The sequence below is a fragment of the Sarcophilus harrisii genome, chromosome 2 (genome assembly GCF_902635505.1).
Source record: "Sarcophilus harrisii chromosome 2, mSarHar1.11, whole genome shotgun sequence".
Classification (NCBI taxonomy): domain Eukaryota; kingdom Metazoa; phylum Chordata; class Mammalia; order Dasyuromorphia; family Dasyuridae; genus Sarcophilus; species Sarcophilus harrisii.
In genome coordinates, this window is record NC_045427.1 from 45043264 (window position 1) to 45054038 (window position 10775).

Here is a 10775-nt window from a genome sequence, read left to right on the forward strand (position 1 = left end):
TTTTTTGGGTATTAAACCTACCTAACTCTTCCCCAAAACACACACAAAAATAAAAAGCCCACAGGGGGCACTTCTTGTGTTCAAAATCTCTCTCCACCAGTCACTAGTAGAGGCTAGAAATGATTAGGCAACATCAGATCAATGAAGTGGTTTCTGGTTTGGGCAAGTCATGCAATCTCCCCACACCTCTGGTTATAAAGTGAAAAAGTTTGAGTCCTTTTTAGCTCAAACATCTTTATGGATCTCCCAGGATCCCCCTAAGCTAAACCTTAAGCTTTCTATAAACAGAACGTTTCCACAAACTTGGGAAAATGACTGATGGCCATTTGGGTCATATTTCCCATCCTTCCTCCTTTTTCCCCCCCCGCCACTTACAAAAAAACAAACCCAAAGCTTTTTATTCAAACAAAAATGATGCTACTATGACTATTTTGGTGTGCTTGGGGACCAACCTTTTTTTTTTCCATTTTTAACCTCTCTGGAAGTCATGCTCAACAATGGAATATTGTAGGTAGAAAGGAACGGGCATTTTGCTCACTTCTCCACAATCTCACCAATTTCCAGCTCAGCCACAGTGTATTAGCAGGCCCATCTTTCTGCAGCCACTTCAATGTCTACAATTTCCATTCTTGGAATATAGTCATATATAATCAAAGGTCTATTTGTTTTGCAGGTTTCATTTTCAAGTGAATACCCAAGTATAGCAGAAGGGAGTGAGAGTCTCCTTTCACTGACCCAGTAGGTCATGCAGTAGGTTCCCAGGATTTCAATTTTTCTGCATGCAGGGATAGCACTTCAGAAAAGGTAAACAGATGCATCCTCTCAAAACTTGCATTCTGATTTTGCACTGCTCTAGCCACCTGCAGCATTTTTCTTCTGAGCATTGTTTCTTATCTAATTCTTCACTGTCTACCCCCCTCCCATGAAACGGCTACTGAAACTAAGTATTTTTAGTGCCCTGGACCCATTACATCTCCCTCCATTTCCAAAGATAGTCAAGCCTTCTCCTACGATATTCAGAAAATTTATTTTTTAAAAAGTTATTCCCTATCTACATTCTTTAATGGGGCTGGAATATCACTAGCAAAAAAACCTAAAAAAAAAAAAAAAACCTTTGATTTTTTTAGTGCCTCCCTAGCTAAACTATTTTCTCTGATCTTGTTCATGGTATCAGTTTAAATAGTTTACAGATTGCACCTGAAGTCTCCAAAACAGAATCTTACCCTTAATTATCCTCAAGCCCTAAGCTTATATATTAGTCATGTGAAGCTAGAAATACTGGTAGGGTTTCTTCCCCTTTGTCAAAAAATTCATCCTCAAAAAACCCTGGGGACAAAAAAGCAATTAATTAATTGTTAATAGACCATCTTCTGACCTTGTCAAATAGTCCTCCTCTGCCAGGAGAGAGAAGGTATCCCTGGGCCCACAGTGGAAGTGTGCTTTCTTTGCTAAGATCCTGTAGACTTTGTATCCCACTGATACATCATCCAAGACTCTAGGATCATCCCCAAGTTATGAAGAAACATAGGTCTTCAGAAACATTGGCATTCAGAATATGCCAATACTTAAGAGATTTCGATGGAAATATGGCTCAATTTGTGTTAACCTTGGCCTACACAACTTCCCACGTGTAACTGGGATGATTGTCTTTCTCCTACTCCTAGGACCAGTTCATTGTCTACCTGCAGCATGTATTCTAAATGGATCAGACTATCTATTCAACTCCATCTAATCTGGACAATAGACATTTTCAAACATTTGGTTATTTCCTATGTGGCTAGTAAGACATTTTGGATCTTATCTGAGAGGCTTTGCAGTTTTGGAGTGACTTGCATCAGTCACTAGGTGCACTGAGAGGAACTATATGGATACAGAATCCCTTCCATTTCTTATCTAGCCCAAATGAACTGTCAGGCACTGAATAAATTGGCAGGCATGATACATCATTGTCTGTAATCTCTGAAAGGCTGTGGATATAATCAGAATTCAATGCAAAAAGTCTCAATTTAAAAGAGAAAAGGGAGCCTGCAAACCACAGGCCAGTAAGTTCAAATAAATTGGACTATTTCTATTGTATATTTTTGCTGTTGATGTTAATAGCCATGATTTACCAATAAGTACAAAAGAAAGCTCCAACTTTCAAAAAGCTTACATTCTTTGGGGGAGGAAGGCGGGGAAGGGACAGGACAATATTATATAGTGTGGTAACCAGGAAAGGGTGTGTGAGCAATAGAGTAGTCCACCAACACCTTTCTGGAAGCAACAGGAAGGGCTTTCTGATGTATTTTTATATTATGGTTTGCAATGTGTTGCACATAGACCACCTCACTTGATGTCGATGGAATGATGAGGGAACATCTAGAAGTAGCTCTATTCACCAAGAGCCAGTCCAAATTGTTTCCCTTTGTTCAGGCAGACTTATTAAAACTAGCAGATTGATGCTATGAATGTTTTTACCTAAATTTAGCAAAGTATTTGATAAAATGTCCCTGCAATTCTTGTGGAAAAGATGTTAGATGATAATACAACAGTATTATTATTATTGTTAGTATTACTAACAGATGTAGTTGGAACTGGTTGAATGGCTGTCATTAAAGGCTTCACTATAGCTTGGAAGGAGGTGCCTTTGACACCTATGTTTGACATCATGCCGTTCAGCACTTTCATCAAGGACTTGGACAAAGGCACAGAGGGCACGCTTATCAAATTTTCAGATTGACATCAAGTGGGAGGGAGAGCCAGCACAATGGAATACAGTCAGGAGTCTAGTGAGTTTTGGACAGACAAGATTATCAGGCTGGATGAAGAAAATGAAATGTAACGTAGACATAAAGTCCCAGAACTGGTTTTAAAAATCAAGATGATGGAAAGGGCCATGACTAGACTCAATCTTTCTGAAGAAAATTTGCAAGTTGTAGATGATCAATATCAGTGAACGGTATGATAGGTAAGCCAAGAAAATGAATACAACTTTAGGCCAGAATAAAAGAAGGCCCAGGGTCCAAAGAGGAATAAGGAAGGGGTAATTCTACTATACTCTGTCCCATTAAGGCTATACCTGGAGGATTATTTTCAGTTTCATGGGTAACATGGGCCTGGTGAGCCACTTAGCTCTGTCTATCTTACTTCCCATTTTAAGAAATGGGGATAATTACTGAGCACCTACCTCACTTGGTGGTTTGTGAGGTTCAAATGAGATTGTATATACATATAGTGCTTTGCAAATTGTAAAGCACTATCTAAATGCTAGTTATAATTCTTATCATTACTGTGGGCACCACAAGTTAGGAAGGACATTGTCAGAGGCTAGAGAGTGTTCCAGGGAAGGCAGCCAAGGAAATGAAGGGCTTTGAGTTCATGACATGAGGACTAGCTAACGGAATTAGAAAAAGCTAAGACATGTCTGAGAAGCTGTTACACTGAGGAAGGATTACTCATATTCTACTTGGACCCCAAGGAAAGAACTGGAAGTAAAATGTGAAAGCTGTCAATTTAAGTTTGCCAATGATTAGCGCTGTCCACAAGCAACATGTGTTGCCTCAGAAAGGAGTGGGTTAGATATCCCTGGAGGTCTTCAAGCAAAGCTTGGCTGGCCAGCCACTTGTTAGTATTACTACAGAGGATATTTTTATTTAGCTGGTTACCGAGGTATCTTCCAGAAGTACAAGTCTGTGATCTTCACATATGTTCTGAAGATATCTTGTTTAAAGAAAGCCTTTGAAGATTGCATTTTGTCCTGCTAAATTGTTTTTTAATAGTTAACAACAACAACAACAACAAAAATACAATGGAATTCTCTATTCTCTGCATCTTTTAATCAAATGAGTGACTCTATGGACTTATTTGCTGTAGAGTACCATTTGGCAAAATCTACTTGTTCTTGTCTATCTTCATTAATCTCAATATTAGAGGTTAAGTAAGGAGATGAGAATGCAGGCTTATGGACTTGTAATTCCTAATAACCTCAAAATTGTCCTTTTTAGGGAATGAGTTTCCATCATTTCTTCCTAATTTTCAGGATCTCACATTTACAAATCAACAAGTAACATATTACAAATAACTCTATTATGGGATTTTTAGTGCAAACATTGTTCCTTTCTTACCGATGAAAAGACCAGAGGCCAGAGAGGTGAGGTAAGTTACAGCGAAAGAACAAAGACTTCTATCATTCCCACTCCAGGTGCTCCTCCCCTAAAACAAGGGCTTTGCTTCATATCAAGTGGGCATCAAAGCTCTCTCAAGTAGTCCAAGGAATGGTTGATAATGGGATAATAACCTGGGGCTGGGCCAGGCCATTTGATGGTAACCTATGAAAGGCAGTCCCAGGGCTCCAACTGTTCGCAGCTGAGCTCCTAGCTCAGCTTCAGGCTTATTTCAGGACAGACTCCACATTAACCAGGTGTGAGATATTATCTCAAAGTGAAGCTTATGAAAGATCGTGATGGAGTAATAAAAAGTCTCCAGTCACTCATGGTTGTTGCTTTGCCTGCTTCTAAGCTGTGCTTTGAGCACACTTCCAAGAACTTTGATGTCCTCCCTCATATGACACATACTAATGAGGAGCTCTTCCAAATTTGTAGAAGAAAAGAGGCAAATGACTTTATAAATTAAGCACTTACTTTTTTACTTTAGGGAACTATTAAATTTCAACCGAAAAAAATCATGAACATAATTATACAGCATATCACTGGGATTCTGGATGCTCTAGTCTTAGTCCCAGTCTTCATCTTCGTCTTCATCCTCATCTCCATTCCCATCAGGGTTATCTTCTGTTGGAGGGTCCTGGAACTGGATGTTTGCCAGCAGGTCTCGCATGGCTGCCATCAGCCTGTTCAAGCCCTGGTCAAGGTCCTCCTCTGCGCCAACCGGATCTATTTCATCTGGTGTATCTTCTCCCTGACAGAAAAAGAGGAATGGTGCTGGAGGGGAAAGTGCTGGAGGAGAAGGGGCTGCTTCTGGATGTGTTCTGCTCTGCCCTACATGAGTGGGACTCAAAGTTCTCATTGCTCCCACTGGTATATGAGGCCAAACTATTTCCATTAAAGACATGTCACGCACTGGCAACGAAGACAGAAGAGTTTTTGCTGGACATTGCCTCTCTACACAGATGGAGTTTCATTGTGACCTCTGAAGGCAGCCACAGGTGGGAGGATTCAAAAAATCAAAACAAATCTCAAAAACCAAATACAATTTTTAAAAAATTCTAAAAAGTACCAGTCTGTTCCTCCTAGATATGTGCAATGAGTAATCATAATATTGGGTGAATGCATTCAAAATGAATCCAAAGCTTCAAAGACAACTTTCCCTATTAGCATTTATTAAATAGAAAGATTTTCACCTGCACTATTCTAATGAGATGAGCTCATCTACCATCTCATACTTTGAATCCAACCACTTTAGGTTTCTGTGTCTGTCTTCTTAATTAGGATGTAAACTCCTTGAAACAAGAATTACATCTCAATCAACCATTCCATTCAATGAACACTTATTTGTTTAGTGGTTGTGCTGTGGTCAGGATCCTACTCTAGTTAGCTGCTAGGGATATGAGGAGTTTTCTTCTTGCCCAACCACCCAACTAGCACCCAACAAAGCTGACTCCTTAACAACTCTACCAAAATTCCTATTCTTCTGAGTTGGTCTGAAAAGAGCAGAGACTAAGAATGTAATAAAAATGCACCAGATTCATTCAACATACCTGAAAGGTAAAATTTGGCAACAATGATCGAAAGAAGAGAGATAATGTGCTTTCATTGGAGTAACGATTTACCCTGAAAGAAAAAAAAAATCAAGGAAATGTCAGGAAGTTGTTTTATTTTCTTTTTCTAATTGGCCCTATATACCACGTGGATTTTAGTCTGTAGTAGAGCTTTGCAAATAATAATCTAAAAAACAATCCTCTTCACCTGGGCAATTCACCCTTTCTGTTCCTGCCCCCAGCAGGGAAAGGATAGTCAAAGCCAGGGGTGGCATCAGTAGCAGTGAAATAAGCAGGAGATGCAAAGGGAGCTTGAAAGCAACAGAATGGATTTTGGACTAAAGGATGGTGCTTTTAAACAGGTGAATGAATGGGGTTGAGGACACCCAGGATTTGAGGAGGGAATATAAGATATACATTCACATGGCATGGCAAGTAGGAGTGAAGGCTACATTAGTTTCCTTCTGATGGAGACTCATATACTTCATCCCAAAGAATAAAATAATTCTGAAAGGAGGTGGAAGCAAGGATACAGCAATGCTAAGCATAAAGATTTTCCATTGTTAAGTATGGTTTAAAAAAAAAAAAAGAATACCCAATTTATAAGATTAAAATGTACAAAATTGATTTAAAGAAAAAAAAAAAGGTAACAAATTTGTTTTACAAATTTTTAGCACATTCATCCTCAGCAACGAGATCAACCAAATCATTTCCAATGGAGCAGTAATGAACTGAACCAGCTATGCCCAGAAAAAGAACTCTGGGAGACGACTAAAAACCATTACATTGAATTCCCAATCCCTATATTTATGTACACCTGCATTTTTGATTTCCTTCACAAGCTAATTGTACAATAATTCAGAGTCTGATTCTTTTTGTACAGCAAAATAATGTTTTGGTCATGTATACTTATTATGTATCTAAGTTATATTTTAATATATTTAACATCTACTGGTCATCCTGCCATTTAGGGGAGGGGGTGGGGGGTGGGGTAAGAGGTGAAAAATTGGAACAAGAGGTTTGGCAATTGTTAATGCTGTAAAGTTACACATGCATATATCCTGTAAATAAAAGGCTATTAAATAAAAAAAATAAAAAAAAAATAAAAAAAATAAAAACCAAATTTTTAGCACATTCAATATCCTTAGCAACAACTATGACTTTTGGTATAGCTTAGATCTGCTAAAATGGCATTAATAATTAAATAAAAGAGGCCAGTGTTCTCAAACTGCACTGTGCAAAAAGTTGTAGAGACAGAGTCAAATCGTGTATTTTGCAGTCTAGCAGTCCTGGACTGATGGGTTTAAATATTGAATTTTTTTTTCAAAACATATGCAAGGATAATTTTTCAACATTGACCATTGAAAAACCTTGTGTTTCAATTTTCTCCCTCTTCCTCTCACACCCTCCCCTAGATGGCATGTAATCCAATATATGTTATACATGGTAAAAATATATGTGAAATCCAATATATGAATACATGTTTATACAATTATCTTGCTGCACAAGTAAAATCAGATCAAAAAGTTAAAAAAAAGAAAAAAGAGAGAAAATAAAATTCAAGCAAACCACAACAAAAGTAGTGAAAATGCTATGTTGTGATCCGCACTCAATCCCGACAGACCTTTCTCTGGGTGATGACTTTCTTCATTACAAGATTATTGGAACTGGCCTGAATCATCTCACTGTTGAAAAGCGTCATGTCCATCAGAATTGATCATATAATCTTGTATATAATCTGCCGTATACAATGATCTCCTAGTTCTGCTCACTTCACTTAGCATCAGTTCCTGTAAGTCTCTCCAGGCTTCTCTGAAACCATTCTGCTGGTCGTTTCTTACAGAACAATAATATTCCATAACATTCATATACCATAACTTAACAAGCCATTCTCCAATTGATGGGCATCCATTCAATTTCCAGTTTCAAGCCACTACAAAAAGGGCTGCCACAAACATTTTTCCACACATGAGCCCTTTCCCCCCTTTAAGATCTCTTTGGGATACAAGCCCATAGAAACACTGTTAGGTCAAAAGGTATGCACATTTTAATAGCCCTTTGAACATAATTCCAAATTGCTCTTAGAATGGTTGAATCAGTTCACAACTCCACCAACAATGTATCAGTGTCCCAGTTTTCCTACATCCCCTCCAACATTCCACATTATCTTTTCCTGTCATCTTAGCCAATCTGAGAGGTGTGTAGTGAGTTGTCTTAATTTGCATTTCTTTGATCAATAGTGATTTAGAGCACCTTTTCATATGACGAGAAAATTTCAATTTCTTCATCTGAAAATTATTCATATCTTTTGACCATTAACCAATTGGAGAATGGCTTGAATTCTTATAAATTTGAGTCAATTCTCTACATAGTTTAGAAATGAGGCCTTTACTAGAACCCTTGAATGATGGGTTTAAATAGATCTTGTGAATACAAAACTGGATTCTAATATTGGTCTATGACTGCACTCAGGTAATTGTTAGTTCTTCTCAACACAGTACATGAAAAACAACTGGTACCAATTCCTTGCTGTGAATGAGTGCAAAATGAGTGAAAATGACAATCCTATCTAAGTTGATTTACTTACTCAGTACCATATCAAACTACCAAAACATTATCTGGTAGAGCTAGAAAAAAACAACAAAATTCATCTGGAAGAACAAGGTCAAGAATTATCAATGGAACTAATGAAAAACAAAATGTAGAGGAAGATGGGCCAGTCATCCCAGATTTAAAACTATATTAAAAAAGAATCACCAAAACTATTTGGTACTGGCTAAAAAATAGAAGAGTAGATCAGAAGAATAGACTATGTACGAAAGACATTGTAATAAATTATTACAATAATCTACTGTTTAATCAACTCCAAAACTCCATAAGGTAAGAACTATTTGACAAAATCTTCTGGGAAAACTGGAAAATACTATGGCATAGACCAACATCTCATATCTCTTAACAAGACAAAGTCAAAATGAATATATGATTTAGACATAAAAGGTGACACATAAACAAATGAGGAGAGCAAGAAATAGTTTACACCTGTTAGATCTATGGAGAAGGGAAGAATTTATGACCAAACAAGAGATTAGGGAACACTATGATATACAAAATGGACAATTATGATCACATTAAATTAAAAACAAATAAAACCAATATAATGAAGGTAGAAGGAAAGCAGAAAGATGGGAAGCAATTTTCCTAGCTGGTGTTTCTGATGAAGGCCTTATGAAATATATAAAGAACTGAATCAAATTTATAGCAATATAAGTCATTCCCCAATTGACAAATGGTGAAAGGATAGTTTTTAGATGAAAAAAATTAAAGCCATTTATAGTCATTAAAAAAAAAAAAAACATCCAATGCTCTCCATCATTATTGATTAAAGAAATATAATTAAAAAGCAACTCTAAGGTACCATCTTGTACTTATCAAATTGGCTAATAAGACAGAAAAGGAAAAGGAAAAATATTGGAGATGTGGGAAAACAGGGACATTAATTGCATTGCTGGTAGAGTTTTGAACTGATCTAGTGATTGTGAGGTGTGCTCAAAGGGCTGTCAGACTACGCATATACTCTGATTCAGAAATACCACTACTAGGTCTGCATCCCAAAGAGATCAAAAATAGAGAAAAGGAACTATGTGTACAAAAATACAGCGGCTCTTTTTGTGCTGGCATTTGAGGGGATACCCATCAACTGGGGAATGGCTGGACAAGCTGTGGCATAATAAAAAATGACGAACAGGCAGATTTCATAAAAACCTGAAAAGACTGACATGAACTGATGCTGAGTGAAGTGAGCAGACCCCATGAAAACACTCTACATAACAACATTGTGAAGATCAACTATGACTGACTTAGCTGTTCTCAGCAATACAATGATCCAAGAAAATTCTAAAGATTCATGATAGAAAATGCTATCCACATCCAGAGAAAGAATTATGGAGTCTGAACGCTGACTGAAGTATATCATTTTCACTTTGTTTCTTCTTTCATAACATGATTTATATGGAAATGTTTCCAAGATTGCATTGTGTATAGCCTGTAACAGATTGCTTGCTGTCTTGGAGAGGAAGAAAAAAAATTTGAGACTGAAAATGAATGTTGAAAACTATTTTAACATGTAATTGGATAAAATACTATTTTTAAGAAAGTATAAATGGGCTTCAGTAGGCACCTCCAAAGAGAGGAGCCACATTGCTGAGATCAGAGATCCCTTCAACTTCTTAAGCAAAAAGGGAATGGTTTTAATAGCATTAACAATAAAGAATTTGATGATGAAACCAATATAAACATAATGCTAAAACCAAATCCTAATTATAGCAACATCATCGGTCAATTCACATTTTTCAAGTACCTAAATGTATCATTTGTTATTCAGTTATGTCCATGCCCTCCATGGGGTTTTGCCATTTCCTTCTCCTGCTCATTTGATGCTGAGAAAACTGAGGCAAATGGGGTTAAGTGATTTGCCTAAGGTCACAGAGCTAGAAGTGTCTGAGGCTAGATTTGAATCCAGAAGAATGAATCAAGATTCTAACTTCAGGCCCAGCACTTTGTGCACTATGAACTATGTGCACTATGTACCAGTCTCAGGTACTATATATACTAAGTGCTGGGGATACAAAATAAAGATGTAAGATAACATGCAAACACTGGATACACAGGATAAATTAGAAGAGAATCAACAGAGGGAAGGATTAAGAAAGACTTCCTGTAGGAGGTGAGATTTTGATGAGGAAGGAGAACATTCTAATCACGGAACAGCCAGGGAAAATGCCAGAGCCAAAAGATGCAATATCTTATTTGAGAAAGAGCAAGGAGGTCAGTGTCACTAGATGGCAGAGGATGTCTAAGTTACATGTGTAAGACATAAAAAGATTAGAAAAGTGTGTATGTCCAGAGAGGCCTGTGGGAACTGAATGTGGACCACAACATGGCATTTTCATGCTTTCTGTTAATGTGTGCTTGCATTTTGTTTTCTTAGTTTTTTTTTTTCTTTCTAGATCTGATTTTTCTTGTGTAGCAAGATAACTATATAAATATGTATACATATATTGGATTTAACATATTTAACATG

The 10775-nt window shown here is 37.2% G+C and overlaps 1 protein-coding gene across 1 annotated transcript in view; it reads right to left on the reverse strand.

Moving 5' to 3' along the window:
- TCF25 (transcription factor 25) overlaps positions 1-10775 on the reverse strand; it is a 49605-nt gene continuing 38830 nt past the window's right edge. Inside the window, exons 17-18 of the mRNA XM_031950106.1 lie at positions 5696-5768; positions 1-4896 (exon numbers count right to left, since the gene is read on the reverse strand). Of these exons, the coding sequence (XP_031805966.1) occupies positions 4711-4896; positions 5696-5768 (259 nt within the window). The 3' untranslated portion in view covers positions 1-4710. The remainder of the gene's footprint in view (positions 4897-5695; positions 5769-10775) is intronic.